A 26,624-nucleotide genomic window follows, 5' to 3' on the forward strand; every position below is an offset into this window, starting at 1 on the left:
TCTGACACAGACAATTATGTACCGGATCTGGACTCTGACTCCAATGTTTCGGACGTTGGGGATGATATTTCTGTCTCCCATCTTCCCCCAAAGAAATCCAAATTGACCTCCCTCCAGCCTTCCACCCCTATTTTCCGTCTTGACCCTGAAGGTTTCCCAATGTTTGACCCTTCAGTGGGTTCCCGCTGATCATGTTGCCCAATATGTTTCCGCTAAAATCTATTGTCCATTAGACAAACAAACTAGAGCTAAATTAAAATCTGAATGTCCCTGTCCCTCCCTATCACATCACCTCTCTGTCACCCCTTCCATAGATCAGCCCCTCCTGACATTTTTTACTAAAACGGGCAAGGATCCACGCAAGGGAGTGGATAAGGCGTGGGCCTCCTGTCAAGATAAATTGCTGGACGTTTTGGGTCCCTTAACCCGTATTTTTGACATTGCAGAGGCAACCAGGATTGATGGCTCATTTATTGACCCTGAAGAACTCACCCTATGTCCAACGTACCTTTTGCCTTCTGGGTAACGCGAATTCCGCGCTCACCCATGAGAGGCGAAAGGGTTTACTACTAAAGCTTGATCCGAAGTTGGTTAACCTGGCATCTGTCCAGCCTAATGTCTACACTGATAGCGCACTATTTCGAGATTCTTTCATCAAAGATTTAAGTAAATATGTAGCAACCTTTACGTCATTGGATAAAGCTCAGCAATCGCTGAAAAATATGTTTTCCCAATGGGTTTTTGCAAGTGCCGGCAGAGGAAGGAACCGCTTTGCAGGCCGTTCCTACCCCAACCAAGGTTTCAGAGGATACCATAACGCCTCCCACCAGGAGTATAGGCCGCAGTTCTATCCTCAAAGAAGCAGAGGTTTCCGCTCCAGAGACTTCAGGAACGCAAGATCTTCTACTCAACCAAGTAAGTCTTTTATTTCCTTCCATTCCCATAGGTGGGCTTCTCTGTTTTTTCCTAACAAAATGGGAGGAAATCACGGCAGACCCCTGGGTTCTCAACACTATTCAGGGTTACTCCATAGAACTCTATTCAACCCCAGTCCAAACCCTCTCCCCTCCTCTTCCTTGTTTTTCCTCAGGCATGGCTCTCCTTATTTCTTCCGAAATGCAGTCTCTGTTGCAAAAGCAGGCCATCTCTCCCACCTTTCCCCACCCATCAGGCTTCACCAGCTCCAGTTTTCTGGTTCAGAAGAAGAACAAAAAGATGCATCCTGTGATAAACCTCAAAGGTTTCAATCATTTTGTAGTATAATCACCATTTCAAAATGGAAACCATGCTCCACCTAAGAGACACTCTGCTTCAGCGGGACTGGATGGTCCGATTGGATCTTCAAGATGCGTATCTCGTCAATCCACCCTCATTTCAGAAAGTTCCTCCAATTCCAGTGGGCAAACCAGTATTTTCATTTTACCTCTCTACCCTTCGGACTATCATCGGCTCCATGGTGTTTCACCAAGCTCATGAAACCGGTAGTAGCCTTTCTCAGGGCTCAAGGGATCAGACTCATCATTTACCTCGACCACATTTTATTAATGAGCCAATCTCCACATTCTCACTCGACTCATCTATCCATAACGTGCTCCCTTCTCTCTGAGTTAGGTTTCATCATAAACAAGGAAAAATCCATCCTAATACCGTCTCAAATTATAGAATTCTTAGGTTTTCAGATAAATTCAATTTCAGCCACTCTCATGCTTCCCTCTGCAAAGATGAAGACCATAAAGTCGGAGATTCTTCAAATTCTATGCAGTTCTCAGATCTCTCTCAGAACGTTAGCGCAAATTGTAGGTCTCCTCTCTTCATCAATTCAGGCCATTTTCTCTGGTCCCCTTCACTACAGAGCTCTTCAGAGGTTAAAAATGTGGCATTTACAGAGAGGCCTCTCCTATTCAGATGTCATTCCCTTAGACGTAGATGCACACAGAGAACTTTAATGGTGGACAGACCATTTAGATGCTTGGAATGGAAGAACTATCTTCGCATCAGCCCCAGATCTAGTATTAGAATCAGATGCAAGCCGAACTGGCTGGGGGGCCCGGTGTGGACCAATCTCAAATGGAGGCACATGGTCGTCAGAGGAGTCCAAAATGCATATAAACTGTTTAGAGATACTTGCCGGCTCCTTTGCGATCAGAAGCCTTGCAAAAAACAGAGTTCGTTGTGCCATCTTTCTCAGAATGGACAACATCTCTGCGGTTCGATATATCAATCATCTCTGAGGCACAAAATCCAAACCGCTGGCGGAATTAGCCAAGGGCTTTTGGGAATATTGCCTTTTAAACCCTATTTCGGTTCATGCAGAGTATCTCCCAGGATCTCTGAATTCAGTGGCAGATTGGCATTCTCGCCATCTTCGAGATTCAAGCGATTGGAAACTCCACGTTTCCATTTTTCAGAACCTTCAGAACATTTGGGGTCCACTAGTAATCAATCTTTTCACATCTCGTCTCAATTCTCAGCTTCCCCAATTCTACAGTTGGCACCCAGATCCACTGGCTTTAGCTTCCGATGCCTTTTTACAGGACTGGTCTCTTACCCTCAATTACGCCTTCCGCCCTTTCCTCATGATCAGCAGGGTATTGGCTCAAGTCCAACGCCAACAAGCCTCTCTAGTACTCATAGCTCCCTTTTGGCAATCACAAGCTTGGTTTCCAACCCTTTTAGAGCTGTCAATAGATTTCCCAGTGTTGATTCCTTCCTTCCCGAATCTGCTGCTAGACCCCTTAGGCCATCCTCATCCTCTCATTCTGGACAACGTGTTGACACTCTGCATGGAAAGTCTCGGGCAATCCCGTTCTTTCCCTAGCATTTCGGCAGAAGCTCCACAATACATCTCTCAGTCCTGGGCCCCAGGTACAAAGAAAGCTTATCAATCAGCCTGGTCTATTTGGCACAGCTGGTGTCTGGGAAAACACATTGATCCCGTTTCAGTGGATGTAATTTTTATAGTGAATATTTTAGCGGCAGAAGCGAGTAAAGGTAAGGCTTTCCGTACTATCAATTTGTACAGATCAGCTATTTCCTCCAACCACTCTTTTGTTAATGGGAAACCAGTTGGAGAACACCCTCTGATTTGCCATCTATCAAAGGGAGTAACATTTTCCAATCCTCATTTACCTAAATACAGTAAATTATGGGATGTTAATATTGTTTTGAAATTTCTATTGTCATGGCCTGATAATCTCATGCTTTCTCCAAAAATGTTATCTGCAAAATTAACCATGTTATTGTGCCTTGTTTCTATTAAACGCCTCTCAGATGTCAAAGCACTAGATATTCCTAATCATCAATTTACTCCATCTGGAGTTTTGTTTACTGTGGTTCGCCGAACCAAAACCAATTTATCTTTAGTTTTTTACCCATATTTTCCTGACCATCCGAAACTATGTGTCGGACAATGTTTAAAAGTGTATGAATTGAAGACTGCAGATTTGAGAACTCACTCTCAATTACTAATTTCTTTCAGGAAACCCCACAACCCTGTTTCGGCCGCTACGTTAGCCCAGTAGGTTGAATGGCTAATGTCCTTGGCTGGCATAGATACTTCCATGTTTGGAGCTCACTCCTCCAGGGGTGCCATGGCTTCCAAAGCTTTTTAAGGGGGTTCCTGTTTAGAGGATATTCTCAAGTCTGCAGATTGGTCTAATGACAATGTATTTAAAGTCTTTTATTGTAAACCTGTTGATAATGTTTCATTTAATGTAATTAATATGCTTTAAACTCGCATAATGGGAGCCTCCAGTCTTGTCATAAAATGTAGATTTTCCTATTGCCATGACGGAAAGTCTTAATTTTATTAAAGACACGGAGGCAAGTGTTATCCCTCCACTTATTTTAACTTTGTTCATTTTTCCCCCCCTTCTCTAGCACCATTGGCCATCACTCAACCTTCTACCTAGGACTTCAGCGTACTCTTTGTCCTCTACTCGTCAAACTGCCAAGACACCATTCTCCGCTCCATTTTCTGTGGATCGTACTTTCCAGGATCTCTTGTGGTTATCTCGGATTTTGAACTTTTGTTCTGATGTTCTATCTTTCCTCATGGAAATTCTTATTTTATTTACCATATTTCCATTGTTTAATGCCAATTGACTCTCTCGCAAGAAAAGATTGCTGTTCGCAGTCAAGTGATGTCATAATGCATATGTACGTAATATGATTGGTGAACATTAGTTGGACTATGTTTTTATTCCCATTGGCTCTGGTTCTCTGGCCTTCTGGGAATTGTAGTATGTTTCTTGACTGCTGCTATTTATTAAAGTGAGAAAAGAAACGCTTAATACTCGCCTCTGTGTCTTTAATAAAATTAAGACTCTCCGTCATGGGAATAGGAAAATCTACATTACACTACAATACTACAGTAAGAGCTCATTAGGATACATCATTGTTTGGCACTATTAGAGATAGGGCTCCTGGTAGACTAACGTGAGAGCTCTGGTCAAGCAACATCCACATTCCTACTCAGGGCGAGGCAGAAGCAAACCCTAAATTAACCTGTGCTCACCCCCTGGTAGCTTGCCGCAGAGTGGTCAGGCTAAACTTAGAGACAATGTGTAAAGTATTTGTGCAACACTTCAAACAGTAAGACAGTGAAATTACCACACAAAAGATCCCATGCCAGCTTAGCAAAATAGAGCAAAACGTAGTTTAAAAAAATGGAACCAAATGACAAAAATCTAATCTGTAGAACCGGAGTTATGAATTTTTAATGAGTAAAGAGAAAAAGTGCCTAAAATCATAAAGCACCAACAGGGGGATATCTGGTTGCGCTGGACCGCATCAAAGTAAAAATTTCAAGCTGACCGCAATGGATCATGGGTAGGATACTGTCACAGATTAGATTATTTAAAATGTTATAGTCTCAAGCCGGGAGCAAGGAAAGTGTTGCAGGCATTGGTCGGAGTGGTGCCAGGAGCAGGCTGGACGTTGTGGATGGGCAGGCTGAAGCCTCGCATTGATGATCCACACGGGCAAAGGATGCTTGCTGTGTGAAGAGACGGGCTTGTGGCGCCTCACACTAATTTTTCGAGGTTGCAAAGAGGTCAAAAGCTTGACTTTTTAGAACTTGAGAGTCACACAAAGGGCCCAGGACCTGAGAGGTGCCTCTTGGGGGTCAGGAACTCATTGAAAATGGATCGGCGGCCTGTTATGTCCCTGAGGCTCAGATCAGGAAGCCAGCGGACTAGCCCTTTGAGTCTCTCTGGGGTCCTAGGTTCAGGATGGAGGTGCAGGTCCAGTTTTCCTACCCAGGTAAGAGAGCAGCAGGAAGCAGGTCAGCACAGCAGTTCAAAAGTTCCCTGTGGAGCAACAGTTCATCAGAGTGGCAGACCTTTCAGCAGCACAGCAGCCCTTCCTGGCAGAGTATTCACAAGTCCAGAAGTGTACTGAAGTGGTGGTGTCTGAGGTCCAGTATTTATACCCTAGTTCTGGACATTGGCTTTGAAATGCAAGAATTCCCTCCTTTCCTTGCCCTTGTTTCACGATGGCTCGAGTAACAATACAGGGTTGTTATGCCCATTGTGTGTGGACAAGACCCAGCCTTTTGAGGTGTATGTGAGTGGGGGTCCAGCTCTTCTCTCCCATTCTGCCTGGGATGGCCCATCAAGTCTAACCTAAGCTCCCACTGTGTGTGGTTCCTAAACAATTCTTCAGTACTGTGATAGCCATTTTGTGTGACTCAAAGTGTGCTAAAATGTATTTGTTAGCTGGTGAAAATAAATGAGTTATGAGTGTGGTTGATTTATGTGGGGAAATACCTTGAATAATATCACTCATTTAAATATCCTACACAGTTTATTTGATATAGAAGGTACTTGTAGAACTCTCAATCCTTACAAGTGGTAAGGAGAGCCCACTGACATTGAAATCCAATGTGAACTTAACATTAAGACTGATTGGTGTTGACATTTTTGTGGACTACTCTACCTAAACTGTGATCACTTGAGGGTTATTGACTTCAGAGATCATCAAGTTATTAATGACTTCTTTAGTCTCCTCAAATATGTTTTCTTTTTTAATGTACTGTTTCAATTGAATCTGATTACATTTCCAATCTCAGACTGCTATAACCAGTTTTGGTATCGAGAACACATTATTAGAGTACACTCAAAACTTTCATGTTGAAAGAAGCAGCCGTTAGTGGGCTTCATCCTTTTCCAGTCCTTAGATTTGAGGGTATGAGTGGGTTAAAATGCCATCCCTTGCAGAATGTCAACAGCTGTATTCTGTGATCGTTCATAATTGAAGATGTTTCTTCTGGAACATTGAACTCACTCTGTGTGGCAGGTCGAACAGTATGAAGACCACTGAGGCGTTAGTTAGTTAGAGGTAAGTGATTTATTTTTAAGTATTCGGAAAGAATAATATGATTAACAAAAATCCCAAGTGTTATCGTCTTCCTTAGTCTCTGTGTTCTTCTTTTGTATCTTTTTCCAGGATCGTGATTATATGTTCTGTGTTTCTTATTTCACCGGTGACCCAGCTGTCCAGCTCGCTCGTCGAAATCCAGGGTGGTGCCGGAAATAGAAGGAAAAAACGCTAAGGTAAGTATCGTGTTTTTAATTAGGGTTCTTTCCTTTCTTTTAGCTCTGGACTGGGAGGTGGTACACACAATAGGAGGGGGTTGGTGCCAGTGAGGAGTGTGCAGGGGACTAGTGGGCACACACCTAATCTTAGTGTGGGTATATGTGACACTAGTGGGTTTATTTACAGTGCCCTCCCTTCTACCTCCCTTTCCAACCCTCCTCTATGACCCCTCCCCAGTCCCTTCCCTTCAAGTTTCCCCTTTCCTTGTCCAAAAGGACTGTACCTTGCTAAGCCACGACCCTCCAGGGCCGTGGCTGGCTGGATAGTGTTCCTCCCGTTGGCCTCCTGGTTCCTCCTTCTGGAGATCTTCTTCCCTCTCTCCTTTCTCCAATGCCTCGTCTGCTTCTTCCCTGGTCCTTTCCTCCTCCTCGTTCTGTCCTTGTCTTGTCTCCTCCGTGTTCCGTCCTCTCTCCTCGGGTGTTTCACTCTCCGCGTTCCTCCTCCCCGTTCGGGTCCGTGCGATCTCCTTTTGGCTGCCTGTAGCCCGGGAAACACACGTCGTTTCCCGGGCAACGCCGTCCTGGCTTCCGCTCTCGCGACGCTTCTCCCCGGCAACGGGAAGACGCGGAAATGACGTATCGGCCTGAGCCGATACGTCATCTGCTCTTCTCGTAGCCGGGATCGCCCGGCTACATACCTCTCCCCATGAACGGTCCTGCTCGAGGACCGGAGCAGCGTCAGGGAAACGGGATAAATAGTCAGCTGGGGCCTGTTGGCGACCAGGTATGTGACGGACCTGAAAGGAAAATGGTTGCAGTTCAAGGAACCATCGTAATACCCGAGAATTGGTATCCTTATGGGCAGACAACCACGTGAGAGGAGCATGATCCGTGAAAAGTATGAAGGGCCGACCCAGAAGGTAATATTGCAACGTATCTACGTCCCATTTTATGGCCAGACATTCTTTCTCAATGGTCGGGTAGTGTTGTTCCCGGGGAAACAGCTTCCTACTGACATATACTACGGGATGCTCCCTACCTTCCCCGTCAGGCTGGGCCAATACTCCCCCTAAACCCACATCTGAAGCATCAGTATAGAGATGAAAAGGTTTCAAGAAATCCGGGCATCGTAGTATTGGGTCTTTGGTTAGGAAGGATTTTAGTTGTTCAAAGCTGTTTTCCTGTTGCTCTGAAAAGGGGGCTAGCCTATTAGGATGGGATTTAGACAGAAGGTCTGTGAGAGGGGCGGCCAATGTAGAATAATCAGGTATGAATCTTCTATAATAGCCCACTAACCCTAAGAAGGATCGTAACTCTTTCTTTGTTGTAGGTTTAGGTGTGTTTAGTATGTCCTCTACTTTTTTTGTTTGAGGTTTTAGGTTCCCTTGGCTAATTTTGTAGCCCAAGTATGATATGTCGGGTGTACCTATGATGCACTTTTTAGGATTAGCAGTTAATCCTGCGGTGACAAGAGTGTGGAAAATTTGGTATAAATGGTTTAGATGATCATTCCACGTTTCACTGAAGATTACTACATCGTCTAGGTAGGCTGCTGCAAAAGACTGGAAGGGATTTAAGAGTTTATCCATTAACCTCTGGAATGTGGCTGGGGCTCCATGGAGACCAAAGGGTAGTACAGTGAACTGATACAGACCGGATTGGGTGGCGAACGCTGTTTTCTCTTTATCCTCTGTGGCTAAGGGAATCTGCCAATATCCTTTTGTCAAATCTAAGGTAGTCATATATTTGGCTTTTCCTAGTTTCTCTAATACGTCATCAACTCTGGGTATGGGATATGTGTCAAACATGGAGTTTTCGTTAAGCTTCCTAAAATCAATACAGAATCTAATAGTACCATCGGGTTTTGGTACTAACACAACCGGGGAACACCAGGGACTATTTGATGGTTCAATTACCCCTTGTTCTAACATTTTCTGTATTTCAGCCTCCATAATCTGCTTCCTCGCCTCAGGAATACGGTATGGCCGTAACCTCACAATTTTCCCTGGCAAGGTTCTTATTTTGTGGGTTATCAAAGTGGTTTTTCCTGGTAATGCTGAAAAGAAATCCCGGAAGTGCTCTATTAACCTGTATACTTCTTCTTTTTCTGCTTGTGTTAAGGTTTCATTTACTTGGGGTAAATCTTTCCCGTTACTGTGTTCGGTTGGACAGAACTCGATACTTGACTTATTATTTGTACATAGTAATCCCGTCAACACTCTAGCAGGGTTTTGGGGATCTGGTTCCTCCCATTTTTTAAGGAGATTTATGTGATAGATCTGTGATTTCTGGGGAGAATTTGATAATTCCACCAGGTATGTAACCGGAGAGACTGCTCTTATTATCGTATAGGGGCCCTGCCATTTGGCAAGTAGTTTTTGTTCTGAGGTTGGACGCATAATTAAAACCTGATCTCCTGGTTGTAACACCCGTAACTTGCTCCCTCGGTCATAATACTGTTTTTGAATATTTTGAGCTTGTTCCATATTCACTTTGACCGTGTCCCATAGACTTTGTAGCTGTGACCTTAAATTATGGGTGTATTCTAGAAGAGGCTTTCCCCCTTCTTCTGCCTCTTCCTCCCATGTTTCGATGGCCATGTCAAGAAGAGATCTCGGCTGTCTTCCGAACACCAGCTCAAAGGGGCTGTGTCCTGTAGAGGACTGTTCATGTGTTCGAATAGCATATAATACTAAGGGTAATTTTTGATCCCAGTCTCTCCCTGACTCTTCAATCACTTTTTTCAATAAGGTTTTTATTGTTCGGTTATATCGTTCCACGAGTCCATCTGTCTGTGGATGATATACCGAGGTACGGATTTGGGAAATACCTAAGGTTTTACATACTTGCTTCATAAGAGTGGATACAAAAGGAGTCCCTTGGTCGGTGAGTATTTCATGAGGGAATCCTACTCGGGAAAAAATGTTTATCGTGGCCTGGGCCACTGTCTTTGTTGTCATACTTTTTAAGGGAACGGCCTCGGGGTATCTTGTGGCATAGTCAACCATGACTAGGATATACGTATAACCTTTTGAGGATGGTACTACAGGTCCTATGAGGTCCATTCCTATCCTACTGAAGGGGATATCTATAATGGGCAGGGGCATCAGAGGTGCTTTCTTAGGCCTACCAGGTTCAGTGAGTTGGCATCTGGGGCATTGGGAACAATATTTACGTATGTGGGCAAATGCTCCCGGCCAATAGAACCGTCTAAGAAGGTATTCTTCTGTTTTATCCCTCCCACAGTGGCCGCCCCCAGGTTGACAATGTGCCATCGTTAGGACCTGATTTCTATAATGCTCGGGTACCACTAATTGTTGTTTCTGTTCTCCGGTACTGGTAGTGGTTATACGATATAAGAGGTTGTTCTTAATGAGGAAGTAGGGACCCACCTCTTCGGTTTCTTCTTCCCTGGCCGACTTCCAGGCGTGAGCGAGAGAAGGATCTCCTCTTTGTTGATGGGGAAAACTGACAGGGACTTCATGTGTCTCTGCAATAAGGCCTGTTTTTGGTCCTGATCTCTCCTTTCCCAAGTAATTCAATTTTTCCATTCGTTTCTCTCGGCGTGATAACCTTCTCCGGATTGTGGGACTTTCTATACTGCTATCGGAAACAGGAGCGTCTCTCCACCACTCCTGTGTCAGTGTGGGTTGTCTAACGTAATCCAGTATTTCTTGGAAATGTTCATAATCAGTTCCAATGATACACTCCTCAATCAGATTGGACATTACTCCCATCGGTAAGGTATCCCGGTGTTTTCCCCATTCCACTGTGAGGTCGTATAAAGGGTATTGTTCTTTATCTCCATGTATGCAACATATATTCACCCATTGTTCAGTTCTTTCACCGACAAGGGGAACTATATCTTTTCTTACCACCGACTGGCTACACCCTGAATCAATAAGTGCCCATATGGTATTCCCATTGACTTTCAAAAGTTGTTTAAACTTTTGGTTACCTCTTCCGGTACACAGTACCCGTCGCCTAGTAACGCCGATTTCCATGGGCTCACTACTGTCTTGTTTTCTGGGGCACATGCGGGCAATGTGGCCCCATTCCCCACAGCTATAACATTGGGGTCCTGCTACTGGTGGAGGATTAGGAAATCGGTGAGGTACTGGTTCTTCCGAAAAGGCTCTTGTCGTATTTTTAGGAGTGGAAGGCCCTGGTTTTAAGATGGGGCGGGTGGATATATTTCTCACATCAGTGGAGCGATGATAAGCACATGCTAGATCAATTGCCATGTCCGTAGTCACTTTCGGATGTTGGCGGATCCAGTTCTTAGTGGTGGTAGGTAGGGACTCTAAATATTGTTCCAGGACAATTGTTTGGATTACTTCCTCCCTACTATTTCCGGAAGAACCCAACCATTTTAAGGCCAAATCCTTTACCCGATAATAAAAAGTTCGGGGATCTTCATTTGGTCCCCATTTGATTTTTCTAAATTTAACCCTATAGTATTCCGTGTCATGTCCCACACGTTCTAAGATACTAGTCTTTATCTCTTGGTACGGCGTTGTTCCACCCGGGTTCGCTGCTTGATATGCTGCTTGTAGGATCCCTGTAAGTAAGGGGGCGATATACTGACCCCATCTATCCTCAGGCCATTGGGCGGATGATGCCACTCTCTCAAAATTAGTAAAAAAAGCTTCGGGGTCTTCGCCGTCTTGATATTTCTGTAATACAGAACTGGGGACATTGGGATGTACTTTGCTACTAGCAATGGTTTCAGTCAATTTTGTCATGGCCGTCTCATGGACCAGTTGATTATTCGCAAGAATGGTCGCCTGACTTTTCAAAGCTGACTGTAACGCTTCCCTGTCCTCTTTGGCCTCTCGCTGGTGGGCCTCCCACACCAGTTGGAGATGACGTTGGCCCTCGGCCAATTGCTTTATCATATCCTCTAATGAGGGTTGTTCACTCATGGTTATACTGTTCGATTACTGCGGGGAGGCTACACAGGTAGTTATCCCACTTCTGACACCACTGTGGCAGGTTGAACAGTATGAAGACCACTGAGGCGTTAGTTAGTTAGAGGTAAGTGATTTATTTTTAAGTATTCGGAAAGAATAATATGATTAACAAAAATCCCAAGTGTTATCGTCTTCCTTAGTCTCTGTGTTCTTCTTTTGTATCTTTTTCCAGGATCGTGATTATATGTTCTGTGTTTCTTATTTCACCGGTGACCCAGCTGTCCAGCTCGCTCGTCGAAATCCAGGGTGGTGCCGGAAATAGAAGGAAAAAACGCTAAGGTAAGTATCGTGTTTTTAATAAGGGTTCTTTCCTTTCTTTTAGCTCTGGACTGGGAGGTGGTACACACAATAGGAGGGGGTTGGTGCCAGTGAGGAGTGTGCAGGGGACTAGTGGGCACACACCTAATCTTAGTGTGGGTATATGTGACACTAGTGGGTTTATTTACAGTGCCCTCCCTTCTACCTCCCTTTCCAACCCTCCTCTATGACCCCTCCCCAGTCCCTTCCCTTCAAGTTTCCCCTTTCCTTGTCCAAAAGGACCGTACCTTGCTAAGCCACGACCCTCCAGGGCCGTGGCTGGCTGGATAGTGTTTCTCCCGTTGGCCTCCTGGTTCCTCGTTCTGGAGATCTTCCTCCCTCTCTCCTTTCTCCAATGCCTCGTCTGCTTCTTCCCTGGTCCTTTCCTCCTCCTCGTTCTGTCCTTGTCTTGTCTCCTCCGTGTTCCGTCCTCTCTCCTCGGGTGTTTCACTCTCCGCGTTCCTCCTCCCCGTTCGGGTCCGTGCGATCTCCTTTTGGCTGCCTGTAGCCCGGGAAACACACGTTGTTTCCCGGGCAACGCCGTCCTGGCTTCCGCTCTCGCGCCGCGTTTCCCCGGCAACGGGAAGACGCGGAAATGACGTATCGGCCTCGGCCGATACGTCATCTGCTGTTCTCGTAGCCGGGATCGCCCGGCTACACTCTGGTTCTGGCAAAACTAATAGTGGAGTCCCTCACTACTGCAAATGGAAAGTGAAAACATCTATGGTCATTAAACATTGTCATCCACAGTACTTCAAATTTAAATACAGTGGTTTTGTACCATTGACTACATGACCTGGAATCATGTCGTTTGAAGACACCATTTTCATCTTAATCCTCAATCACTTCTTCCATGTGGGCAATTTTTCACATGACTACATGCACAGTTATAGGTACAACATTTTGGCCCTTCTTAGAATTTCTAATGGGACAATGGAACGTTGGACTTGTAAGAATAAGAAACGTAGTAAAAAATATGAGTCAAATTCTTACACACTTTATCAATGATATATTTGAAATGCATTTGTCCAGTGCAAAGACTGTAAGATGAATCTATGTGAAAATACTAATCTACTAAACATGCTGATCTTCTGATATTATAACAAAGACGTTCAGAAAAGTAACAGCATTGTACCTTTGCAGAACATATTTCCAGCTTTCACATCTGAAAGTAAAAAAATGATATACCCCAGCATACCACATGGCAAAATAATTGTGGCTAAAGAAATTGCACAGAAGAGACCATGAGAAAAAAGCTTAAGTATGCCAATGCACTACAAAACCAGAGGTAATTTCAATAGGCTACCTAAACATACAATGTGAAAGGCAGAACAAATCTTATCATAGCATTGGAATGTTGGGAGATCCACTGAAGACAATGGAGTACCTTAGGGCTAATATTGGCTGGTATTGACCTTCTATTTTAACACTCCATTATTTGTGTTTCTGTTTCTCCCTTCTTAATTTAGAATATTTCCATCCTCAACGGGTCACATATTCTTAAAAACATAAAACCTCTTCTGCATGGGGCTATACCAGTTTGCTCTTTCCCTCACCTTTGCTCTGATACTCCTGCCTTTAAGTCGGGTTAATGGGGAGCCAACTACAAGACTATGCTAAAGATACAGGAAGAAGTTAATATAGGAGTTATTCAAATTGTAATTCATGTTAACAATCAGCATGATACAAGAAAAAATGAAAACATAATGGGTGATATTCAAAGTACTTTATGCTGTCTCACAATAACAAGAGGAAATATTCACCCTATAAGTGCAGCCCGCTGTTTGTTGTTTTCTTAGATTTTCATTACAGGGGTTACCCTCATTCTAATGAGTTTGAGTGGTGATACAAACAAAATGTAATGGATGATTTTAAATCACTAAGTAACTTCCAGCAGATGTGACAAGACCTCTTGTTCAAGGTATCACTCTTTCCTTTCAGTGTAGTGTTAGCAGAGGACATGACAAACTTAAAGGATCAATCCACTGACTAATGCCATTTGTCTGAATCCAAGCTGCTGACATCATAAAGCAAGGGAATAGTCTAGAATTTGTTTTGTCTATATGAAGGACTAAGTAAGGAGAACTAGTCTTATTTAGTCACTCAGTGGCCCCTTAAAGACCTAGGAACCGGGTGTTGTTGATGTACAAATGTAACAGTGAATTGCTTGATTCATGAGGATTTACCATACATAGGTTTGATTTAAGTATGGGAGAAGTCATATTTTCCACATGCAAAACCTACTGCAAATGGTATTGTCTTTGCCACACATGTATAGTGTGGAGAGTTTCCATTTATATGTAAAAGTTACCTGATGTTAGTATAACTTCATTGGAGTTTTGTGAGATAATAAACTAGTTAAAGGTGTCCTCATTAGTCTGGTACCCAGATATTTACATGTCCCTTTGTAAATTGGATCAAAGGTGTTGGAGCACATAATTTAGTAATGCTTTTGGTGACAATTTAATTCTCAAGTTTGACAGCCTAACAAATGAAAGATGCACTGGCACGTATTTCAAAAGTGTTCATGTTTTCATTTTGTTGGTGGTCACAATTGTACCTTCCTTATCAAACGATATGTTAGAGAAAAATAAATATTATTAAAGAATATTGTAGACTCTAGACTAACTGCTAGATTCAAAACAAATTTGGTTTTCCAATGTTTAATGTGTGACTTTTTTAGTTTAAAGCTAAGTGTAAATGAAAATAATGCAATTCTCTATTATACCTAATGTGATGCATTAATACGTTTTACAAATTATAATGACATGTTTTACTTATTCTGATGGTAAGTTTGCATATTATGTGTTTTCTATTAACAAATATTTTTAACACAATTTATATTTCTTGTGTTAGCATAACTGCAGAATTTGTATCTGCAGTCATGTAAAACTGATGAATCATTGTTCTTTTTAACATGAGTTTTTCTCTAGGTGCTGTTCCCATGAGACACTTTGCCAGTAGTAATAGGTTCTTTGTTCAATTGCACAGAGACTTATAGTTTAGCAACCTTGTAAAGGAACATCCAGGCCCGTGAACTTAAAGTGAAGTAATTTGTTTCAATTGACATATGGATTCACATGGAACTGAGGCAACTGTATTGTAAAACCTGTGAACTAAACAAAATGTTGCAAAGGAATACAAAATGTTTTGAAAAAATTGGAGTAACACGGAAAGGGTAGTTGTTCCCATGACAGACTTGAGAAAATACCAGACTGTTGCAACCTAAAGTTTGTCTATTAAGTTGATTGGATGATGTCCATTTTGCATGCCATGATGCCACTGAACTGATAAATCAAATTGAGTTACGTGTTTCTTAATAGGGATGGACTTTGTACGTTTAAGTCAGTCTCTCTGCAGATCTTCTGCCCCCTTGAGTATAGTTCTCGCTCTGCACCTATCCTGATGACATCCCTGACTGGACTTTGCTATTGATCTAGATGATCTAGATGCTTTGCTGATGAGGAATCATTGAATGCTGTCCCTTGGAAAGGTAAATCTCTCACAGTTGATTGACATTGCCCCCTGACATGTCACTTGTCTAGAACAGAATTGATCATGCTGGCACTCACTCTTTTTTTAGCTTCTGTAGTCCAAGATAAGTTGTTCTCAAATTATTTTTTTCTCCCACATGTGTTTGTCCCCTCATATGCATTTCCTAATTTGGTTAGCTGCAGAGACAACCGATGTCCAGCCCAAATGTGCATACTCTGCTTAATTGAACTTGACCAATGTTGATACAATCTGACCTAAGATATATTTCTGTATCTCAGATAATTTCACTAATGATATGCCTGATTCTTCTAGAATGCCTAATAGTGTTATTGCTAACTTGTTTGAACTTGTTTCACTGCCTTGAACAGCCTATGGTGATCATATACCTTTACAATTTGATTTTTCTCATTGTCTTTATGACACTAACTTTGTGGTTGTAAAAAATAAAGCTTTGAACTTTAATACTGATTGGAGCTTTCCTTCCGTGGCCACATTGGTCATAGTGTCTAAATTGTTGAGGTGGAGTTGAAGTAATTGTGTATGGTTCACCACACTTGTCCTGGGTCAAAAGGCCCTGTCATGTGAAGGATGAAAAACACCCTGACAGAGGTATTTTTTCAAAACTTTGCACACCCTTATAGGCACACTAAAGGGGATTACTCAGTGACTGGTAACGGCAGGAGGTTGAAAAGTAACAACAATAATTAATTAAGTAAAGAACGTTTTCCAAGGACAAAAGGGGCACAGACTTAATGTCGTCCACATTTAAAATGTGGATTCGTCAATGAAAGACTGCCATAAAATGTAACATGAGTGAATGAGCATACAGTCAAATATACATGCATTCATAGAGGTTTATAGTAATCACTTACCATTTATGTAATTCCATTTGAATATACAAGTAAAGACAAGAAAAGTTTTCTCCATCTTCCCCATTGACTCCTGAAATAGAGCAGATAGTTTTGCTTTCGGGAGATCCAGCATTATACAACATTTGGGTCACATAGAACATGGCAGGCAGATTAAGTAAAAAAGGATGGAGTGGTATTGCTGTTTTAAAGATCAGTATCTTTGAAAATGTGGGGGTCATAAATTATAAAGGCAAACATTTTTTAGGTAAGACAAAGCAAGGCATAGGACTGATAAGGTGTATATATATAGGCCTAATTGAAGAGGATATGTCACCTTACTTCAAAGTTCAGAAAAACAGCCCTGGTTGAGTTATTATGAGATCTGTTATATCTTTTTTTTTAATTGTATAACCCTTTCTCATATGTAGTTCTATAATTTACCTGTTCCATTACAATGTGGTATATTACTTTGGTATATTTATTCTCCCCTTCTCTGCTCATTCGTTGATCACTTCACTTAGAGTTAGTGATCACAAGATTCTATAGACAGTTGGATTCAGTTATGGGCCTCTCTGTGAAGAGCTGTGGCAGTAGTATTGTTCAGATTAAATAATTGTTTCTTCAGTTGTAAGTGTGTGATTTCTGCTAGTTTACAAAGGAATTAAAACACTGCCAACAGGTACAGTTGCACAGGCGGCCAAGTGGACAACATCATCCCTCAGACTTTCATGTGATTTTATTGAAAGACTTATATGCCCATCTCTGAGTAAATGTCTTATTTAATATGAGCTATACTTTGTGTCTGGAACCACAGTGAACTGTTTCGTCTGTAGGAGCAACTTCAATTGAAACTCCTGCATGAATTATTGTTAAGCAGTTTAATCACAAAGCTTACTTCTTACTGAGGGATCATTATTTGAACGCATTGCTTGTCTTCTTCGTGTAAGCACTGGGAATTTATGGTGCCTGAAGGTGATGCCAATTTGTTTGTTGTCAACAAGATCAAAGTTCCTGGACGTGATAGCAGGTTGTTTCATCTTGTTTCATCGTGTGTAAGTACATTTCTTCCCAGAACAACTCTTCTGGGAAGCTTCAGATCATTATTTTGGCCGCATCACAATCTGGCTTAACTGCCTGAGTAGATCGCCCTTCTTTCTTTCTACCCAATTCGATGTCCTGAGTCACAATTTCCCGCTCAAGTGCAGTAAGTGGATAACTTTTTTCAGCCCATTGTTTGCAAGTGGAGTTTGTTTAGAGGCATTTTTCAAAACTAGCTGCTTGAAGTATTTCTCTCCGACAAAGCAACATTAGAATTCTCTTTCACGCAACCTATTTTCATTGTGTGCATGCCATCTTCCATGGTGGAGTAGAAACAATGTATTGCTACCATTTCATTATGAATTTACTGTCACTATATCTGATAATATTATTATATTATTAGAGTATACTATTACTTACACATTTTTCTATAATGTAAATTATATTTTATCACCTTGACCATCTATTTCATCTATTTCATCTAGTCCATTAACACTTGTAATGCATTTAGTGATTTTTCATCCTCATTTTGTAATGGCAGCAGCAAGTATGAACCAGCTCCTCCTTTCATTTCTGAATCTGGGGAACCTTTATTATCATGGATACAATTTGAATTATATTTGATCACCATTGGGGGAGATACATTTTCACCACTAAGAAAGCAAAATATTTTATTGTATAGCCTTTTAACTGAAGATAAAAAGTATTTGAAAATCTCCCAGAGCTTGAGGAAGAAAAATAATATAATTGCACTGGGGACAGAGAAAATGATTTTGTGAGAAAATCAACATTGTATTAGAGAGACATAATTATTTGGCCGTGCTCAAGAAAAAATATGAGAAAGTAGGAAATTATATAGCTATTTTAGGAGTTTGGCTAACACATGTGAATTTGGAGAATTATCTGGCTCTCTTAAAAGAGGCCAGCTAGTACAGTGTACCAATAGTCCTCAAATTCAAGAAAAATTTGTAACAAAGAACCCTGATCTTAAATAAGCTCTTGATGTAGCTAAATGTGGAGCATATTCCTGAATGTATAAAAGAAATGAAAAAATAGTAGAAAATCAAACTAATGAAGTCAGGAACCAACTAAAGAATATTGACTTGAAGAAAGGAAGAGAGTATTCACATACAGCGGCAGCTGGTAATTTTACCAGGGAGAGGGTTTGAGGGGGAGGGCACACATGCACACATACACCTCACTCACACCCATTCATTCACACAAGCACACACACCCATTCACAATATTCACTAACACATACATGTGCATTCATACATGCATATAGGTACTCACCAAACATAAACAAATCACATAAAACTTACCTCAACAGCAGCAGCTGTGCCAGGGAACCCTCGGAGGTCCCAGGAGGGATGGGACTGATGCCATCCCTCATTGGCTGACCTTAGGTCAGTCCCAATCTCATCACAGAGTGGTATGGGGTCAGCGGGATGGCTGATCCCCCCCCCTCTCTGTGACGAGGTGTCACTGATTGACACTTGCCCCTGAACACTGCAGGGCTTAAAACTGAAGCTCCTGGGTCCGAGGCAATCAGTGATGTTCCCCTCGACACATGGTGGAGGGCCTTGAGTCACCTTTGCAAAGTTGAGGAGGTCACGCCCATAGGGCTGTAAAATCCTCAGCACGGTAAAGTTCAACTCAGGCTGCTAGGAGCCTGTGCGTTTAGTGCACGCCTAGCTCCTGGCTGCCTCATCTGAACCAGAAGAGAGTCTGTCAGGCTGACCTTTGTTCAGCCTTACAGACACTGTTCTTTCTGGGAAAAAGGTGGAGGGTGTGACACCTCAGCCCGTACAGAAGGGCCACTGCAGTTCACATAACTATAGTATAAGGTATGGACAATCAAGATTCCAAACTGAAATGCTTTAGGCATTTTAATAGTGGAAATTTAGCTAATAATTCAAGTCGTCCAGCAAAAAGTGTCCTTTGTAGGAAATTTAACTATTGAGGTAATTTTGCCTCTGTAGAGGGAATACTAACAAAGTAGTTAACTCTGTCGAAAACAAGAAGGATGACTATGGTAAGTATGAACTGATCTGAGTGATCTTAACTCAAACATATAGATAGATCACCACTCTCTGACTAGGATAAATGAAATGATAGGAGAGGCGTGTTTTTCTGTAATCAAGTTTTTCTCTGCTCGTGATCGAGTAGAATTACATCCAGATAGTAAATTACTCATATCTTTTGTCACCCCTTTTGGGGCGCACAGATTTAACTGGATGATTTTTGGTCTAGCATCTAATGTAGTAGTTTTTCAGAGAAAATTGCAACAGATTTTGAGAAAAGAGAACGTACTATGGGCCATATTTATACTTTTTGACGCAAAACTGCGCTAATGCAGTTTTGCGCCAAAAAAATTAGCGCCGGCTAACGCCATTCTGAAGCGCCATGCGGGCGCCGTATTTATTGAATGGCGTTAGCCGGCGTTAGTCGACCGGCGCTGCCTGGTGTGCGTGAAAAAAAACCACTTACACCAGGCAGCGCCGGCGTAGGGAAAAATGGCGTTTGGGCGTCCAAAAATGGGGCAAGTCAGGCTGAGGCAAAAAAATCGTCTTAACCCGATTTGCGCCATTTTTTTTTGGCGCCCAGACGCCATTAACATGACTCCTGTCTTAGCAAAGACAGGAGTCATGCCCCCTTGCCCAATGGCCATGCCCAGGGGACTTCTGTCCCCTGGGCATGGTCATTGGGCGTAGTGGCATGTAGGGGGGCACAAATCAGGCACCCCTATGCCACAAAAAAAAATTAAAACAAAAACTTACCACAACTTACCTTTTCTTCCCTGGGATGGGTCCCTCCAGCCTTGGGTGTCCTCCTGGGGTGGGCAAGGGTGGCAGGGGGTGTCCCTGGGGGCTTGGGAGGGCACCTCTGGGCTCATTCTGAGCCCACAGGTCCCTTAACGCCTGCCCTGACCCAGGCGCTAAAATCCGGCGCAAATGCAGGTTTTTTAGTCCCGCTCACTCCCGGGTGTCATTTTTGCCCGGGAGTATAAATCCGACACAATAGCATCGGAATCATTTTTTAAGCCGGGAACGCCTACCTTGCATATCATTAACGCAAGGAAGGTGTTCACGCAAAAAAATGACGCTAACTCCATGAACTTTGGCGCTAGACACGTCTAACGCCAAAGTATAAATATGGAGTTAGTTTTGCGTCTAATTTGCGTCGAAAAAAACGACGCAAATTCGGTGCAAACGGAGTATAAATATGCCCCTATGTCTTCAGGATGATCTATTAATTTATGGCAAAACTGATGAGGAACATGACAGTGCTCTTAGAAAACTTTTAGAGAGACTAGGACAACAAGGGCTCACGCTCAAGAAGGAGAAATGCTGAGTTGGTGGAAGGTCAGTCTCATACTTAGCTCACACTCTATCAAAGGATGGGATTAAACTGAAGTTAGACCTTGTTGAAGCCATAAAGAATGCCCCTTTTCCTAGTAACAAAGATGAAGCTAATCTTTCTTGGCTCTTTTGGAGTATTACAGTAAATTTGTAAAAATCTTTGTTAGTCTTACTGAACCATTAAAAACCATCTTTAAAAAATGAAAGGTTCACATGGGAAAAATCTTTACAACCAGCATTCTTAAGACTCAAGCAGGAGATAATTGATGATCCTTTCTTTGAGAGTTGTTATGGAGAAAAACACACCATAATAACTATGGATGCTGGTACTAAGGGACTAGCCACCCCTTAGCTAAGTGGTGGGTGGTAAGGTCAGGCTCAGCACATTTGCTTCTTGTTTCTTATGCAATACTGGAACCTCATATTCAGAAGTAGAATGAGAAGTGTTGGCTCTGTACTGGGCTGTGCACCATTTTAAAATATCTTTTGTGGGATATACCATTTGTTATAAGAACAACCACAATCCATTAATTCCAGCTTTCACAATCAGAGATGTAGAGAAATCCACTCCCAGAATACCAGGATGGTTCCTAGGCCTTGAGGGTTTTAATTTTAACATGAACTATGTTCCAGGATTTTGCCTGGATTACCATTACCATCAGTAACAGATGATGAAGAAACTATGGATAAATTTGTGCTAGCTACTTGTTTAGAGCGGGAAGAGAGTAAAAAGAATGATCCTATGTTTACCAAACTTAAGGAAAGGATAATTCAAGGTTGGCTGATGCGATGTTTTGAATTTGATGATATTAAAAAAGACTTTTGAAAGTTTGAGATAACGTATATTTTTATGATTGTGTGAACAGAGGAGAAACACATGCACCTTCACATGATCTTTATAATAAACTAATGCATGAAGGTCACCTAGGGTGAATAAAACACTGCAGCACTATTAGTGGCCTTGCATGGATTCCATAGTTAAAAATAAAATAAGGAGTTGCACAAGTTGTGTTTTCAGTGATAAGATGAATCAAGTGAAGAAATCTCACATATCCCCTGTAGAATTGTGATTGAGTCCCTGGAATAAAATTGCTTTTCACATTATCGGGCCTATAACTGTGCTGGTTTAGGAGGATGATTTATATTGAGCCTAATAGATTACCACTCTAAGTGGAAAGAGATACAAATTGTACAGGACACTAATACCACAGTGGTTATACATTCCCATGGTGAAGTAGTTTTCAATGAAGGGGGGCGCCACACCATTGTAACTAACAACAGGGTGCAGTTCTTGTCACACAAAGTGAAAGAATTTCTGAATAACATGCCGTAAACATTCAAATTCTGCTTTAAATTGTCCTTGAGGTAATGGTATAGTGGAGCATACTATCAGGATGATCACAGATTGTTATACAAGTAATTTTAAGTAGTGTCATCAACTTTAAAAATGCTTGTAATGAAATGACATGGTGATATTGTATAATGCCTCACAATGTTACCAGTAGTTCATGATTACTTTCACTCAAGAGTAGAAGTCTAGGAACCAAGCTGGCTCAATTTTGGTTAAGTGACAAGGGATCTATAGCTGTAGAGGAAATCATGGAGACGATAACCACTCAACAACAAAAAAAATGCAGAAAGATACAATAGTCATGTATCTACCTGTAAACCCATATAGAAAATGGGAGATGTGGTAATGGTAAAGCTTCCCAGCCACTCTTACATGGAAAGGTCTACATTTTCATCACTGTAGGAAGCTGGCTCTGTATATATTATCTCAAAGTGAGATATAGTGTGCATAGAGTCCAGGGGTTCCCCAGAGGCTTAACAGAGGCTACAGTAGATAATATGAATGCTCTCTTTTGTGGTAGTGTGGTCGAGCAGGTAGGCTTATCAGAGGGTAGTGCAAAGCATTTGTTGTACACACACAGACAATAGAAAAAGTACACACTCAATGACATAACTCCAGACCAATGTTTTTTATATAGCGAAAATATATTTTCTTAATTAATTTTTAGAACCACAAGATTCAAGTTGCAGGTAAGAACTTCAATAGATTTGTATTTCACACATGTATCAACAGTACTTTGTTGGAAATCGATAAGTTGTAAAGTTTTTGAAATATTGCCAATAATCTTTTTAAAAACATGATACTGCAATTTTCAGAAACAGTTCCTGGGGGGAAGAAGAGTTAGATTGTTTTACAGATAAGTACAACACTTAAATTTCTAGTCTCCAGGGGTTAGAAAGTCCACAGATTGGGGTTCAAGTTAACCCCAAACACCCACCACCAGCAACACGGGACCGGCCGGGTGCAGAGGTCAAAGTGTAGGCAAAATTAACGTTGGCTCATATGGAGGCCGGGGGCACTCGGTTTCAGATCTGCAGGCAGGTAAGTACCAGTGACTTCGGAGGGCAGACATGGGTGGGTTTAGAGGAGCACTGGGGGGACTACAAGTAGGCATCAAGCATACACCCTCAGCGGCACTGGGGTGGCTGGTTGCAGGGTGCAAACAAGAGGTCAGGTCTCCAATGATTCTCTATGAGGGAACCCCAGGGGTCACTCAGAGGCTGTAGGCAAGGTCCAGGGAGTCGTCTCGGGTAAACCACAGGCTGGACAGGGAGGAGGGCCGCCTGCTGAACGTTGCTGCACTGGAGGTTGGGTTCTCCAAGGCCTGGGGTCTGCTGCTGTAGTGTGTCTTTAGGCATCGGATATCTTTGTCTGGAGCTTCGCATACAGGGGGTTCCTAGGGATTCACTCTGCAGGCGGCGGCGTGGAGAGATCAATCCAGGGTGTGCACTTGCTCAGAATCGCCTGGGGATCCTCTTTAGCTGGTTGGGCCACCTGGACATGGGAGGTGGGTGTCGGGTGGAGAGTGGTTAGGACTCACGCATTTGGAGTTAGGTTGGAGTCCTTAGTTGCTGTTTTCTTCTTGGACAGGGCCACTGACCATGGGAGTTCTTGGTCCTTTCGGGTGCAGAGCAGTCCTCTGGAGCTTGGCAGAGGTCGCTGGTCCCAGAGGATGTGTCAATGTTCTTTTGCAGGTTCTTTGAAGCAAGAGACAGGCTGGTAGGGCTGTGGCCAAGTCAATTGACATCTTCCTTCTATTCTGCTGGGTGTTTCAGCTATGCAGTCCTTCTTCTTCTTGTCAGGTAGCCAGGAATCTGGTGCGCTAGGTTCCGGGAGGCATTTAAATCCTAGATTTAGGGGCACTTTAGGGGTAAGAGGGCAGTAGCCAATAGCTACTGTCCCTGAAGGTAGCTACACCCTCCTTGTGCCCACTCCCTTTGGGGAGGGGGGCACAAACCTAATCCTATTGGTCCCTGTCCTCCAACCCAAGATGGAGGATTCTGCAGGGAGGGGGTGTCCTCATCTCTGGGCACCCTAGGGGTGGCCGTGCCTGGGGTGGTCACTCTTCCCTGTTTTCCCTACATTTCCCACAGGACTTGCTGCCAAAAGTCGGGCTTTGTTTGGGGGCGGGTAACTCCACTAGATGGAGTGCCCTGGGGCACCGTAATACAAGGCTTGAGACTCTGAGGTTCACCGCCAGGTGTTACAGTTCCTGTAGGGGGGACGTGTGAAGCACCTCTGCCCAGGACAGGCATTGTTTCTGACCACAGAGTGCACAAAGGCTCTCACCCCATGTGGTCAGAAACTTTTCTGAAAGTGCCAGGCTGGCACAGATCGGTCAGTCCTATACTAGCAGTTTGGCTAACATACAGGGGGCATCTCTAAGATGCCCTCTGTGTGCATTTTTCAATAAATCCCACACTGGCATCAGTGGGTGTTTATTGTGCTGAGAAGTTTGATATCAAACTTCCCAGTATTTAGTGAAGCCATTATGGAGCTGTGGAGTTTGCAATAACAAACTCCCAGCCCATTAACTCAATATGGCTACACTGCACTTACAATGTCTAAGAATGGACTTAGACACTGTAGGGGCATATTGCTTATGCAGCTATGCCCTCACCTGTGGTATAGTGCACCCTGCCTTAGGGCTGTAAGACCTGCTACAGGGGTGTCTCACCTATGCCACAGGCAGTGGTTTGTGGGCACGGTCCCCTAGAAGGGTGCCATGTCGACGTTGCCTTTATTTCTTACCACCAGCACACACAAACTGTAAAGGCAGTGTACATGTGCTTGGTGAGGGGTCCTCTAGGGTGGCACAATACATGCTGCAGACCTTGGGGACTTTCCCTGGCCACAGGGCCTTTGGTACCATGGGTACCTTTTACAACTTAACTGGGGTAACCATGCCAACAGTGGCACTTTCCTACAATCACTCATTATTAAAATATGGAAATTAATGAGAAATGTGGTTACTTTAGAAAATGGTCAAACGTGAAGTTATGATAGAATTGTGAAATGTGAAAATCCTGAAAAAAATGTCATAACCCTCATAAGCTTGAAAAGAGTACAAATGGCAGGAATAGAAGGACATATCTAAACAAAGACACTGTAATGTACCTGTGTGGCATACATATTTTATAATGACATAATTATTTACCCATAGGAAGAAGGTGTGTTATATCTTTCTTTTTATTGCATATCTATTTCTCATATGTAGTTCTATCATTTACCATTTACATTGCAATGTAGTATACCCATTTCCCTCTTCCATGCTCACTCATTGTTCCCTTCCTTTAGTTTTAGTGGTTTCAACATTCTGTTGACTGTTGGATTAAGTTAGGGGACCTCCCTGTGAAGAGTTGTGGCCTTGGTGTTGTCCAAAATAAATAACTGTTTCTTCAATTGTTAGTGCCTGATTTCTGCTCATTTACAAGGGAATTATAAAAGAAGATCCTGCTTTGTAAAACTTGTAATTTCAGTAAGAGCAACTTAAAGTTATTGCTGGATTGTGTCTTTCTTATGGTTTTAAAAAGTAGGCATATGGCATTTTTCATTAATGAAGACAGAAACTGTCACAATCACAAAGCTTATGATGATCCTGAACTCTATCACATGTACTAAGCCACATAGCCCATATCATATAATTGTAATTATTCTAGCTTTCGGTTATAATACCATCATAAGTGCTATGAATGTTTTAGTGTTATATCTACCCTCATGCACATGTTAGAGAGACAGCAGCTTCCTTCTAATCTGTCCCAGTGAAAGGAGGCTTCAAGAATTAGCTTATACTCCCTTTGCAAAGAGCTCGATTCATAAAGCCATTTTCAGCCAGAAAATTACATTTTCAAAAATGGCTTAATTTATGACTGCCAGGAATTCACAGAATTCCCAAAAGGCATAGGTGGTTTCACTACTATGGGTGGATCGAAGCATGATTTGTCTTGAAAGTTTGTGAATGCCCACAAACCTGTGAATTTGTTGGCATTCGATTCACACATTCTAATTCAAACATTTGTTCATGGCAATGATCAAAGTTTTACTCCAGCAAAGGTCTCAAATAATTTGCCTTCAAGGGTAGAAATGGAGATGGATCACCTTCAGACTTACAGTGGGTTTAAGGAAATGTATTTCTTCCAGGAAAAAAGGTTTTCCGATAGAGAAAAGAAAAAAGTGCATTTGGGTATAGGGCACAATTTCACAGTTTCTTTTTGTAAAATGAAGTTGGCATGCAGTAAATTCTGAGGCATAGAAGGGGGGGTCCGCTGTCACACACATTCTGCCATCCCTTTATATCCAGCCATTCAGAGGATGTCACAATACTACTAGTAGGACTACTGCATCATACATATCAATGAGGCACAGCTTTTCTATGACTCCCTGTAAAGAGATATTTTGAGATGTGACCTGTTAAGCTCATTAGCTGCTTTATAAAATGAAGGTTGGGTTGTGCGAAAAAAGCGGTTTGTTCGTTGTAAAGTCACTATCTTCTTAGGTCCAGTCAAAGATTTCAGTAATTTAAACATGAGCTCAACCTCTGGGAGCAGTGGCATAGAGCAGACAGGCCTAATTTAGAGAAAATCTTTAAGGCGTTTATGAATACCAAAACAGTTATGAAGTTAAAAAACACAAATCCCATTTCAATTTATAAAAATAAAAAAATTAACACGCAAAATGACACCAAATCGACAAGGAATTGGATATATACATTTTTATGTATT

The 26,624-nt window shown here is 42.4% G+C and overlaps 1 protein-coding gene across 4 annotated transcripts in view; it reads right to left on the reverse strand.

Annotated features, from left to right (window-relative positions):
- The window catches only part of LOC138300643 (programmed cell death 1 ligand 1-like), a 202,208-nt gene that overhangs the window by 75,759 nt on the left and 99,825 nt on the right, over positions 1 to 26,624 (reverse strand). For all 4 annotated transcript variants that reach the window (XM_069240275.1, XM_069240284.1, XM_069240257.1 and 1 more), the window contains exon 2: positions 16,174 to 16,243. In XM_069240275.1, coding sequence (XP_069096376.1) covers positions 16,174 to 16,237 — 64 coding nt within the window. In that variant the 5' untranslated portion in view covers positions 16,238 to 16,243. The remainder of the gene's footprint in view (positions 1 to 16,173; positions 16,244 to 26,624) is intronic.

The sequence above is a fragment of the Pleurodeles waltl genome, chromosome 1_2, assembly GCF_031143425.1.
Source record: "Pleurodeles waltl isolate 20211129_DDA chromosome 1_2, aPleWal1.hap1.20221129, whole genome shotgun sequence".
Classification (NCBI taxonomy): domain Eukaryota; kingdom Metazoa; phylum Chordata; class Amphibia; order Caudata; family Salamandridae; genus Pleurodeles; species Pleurodeles waltl.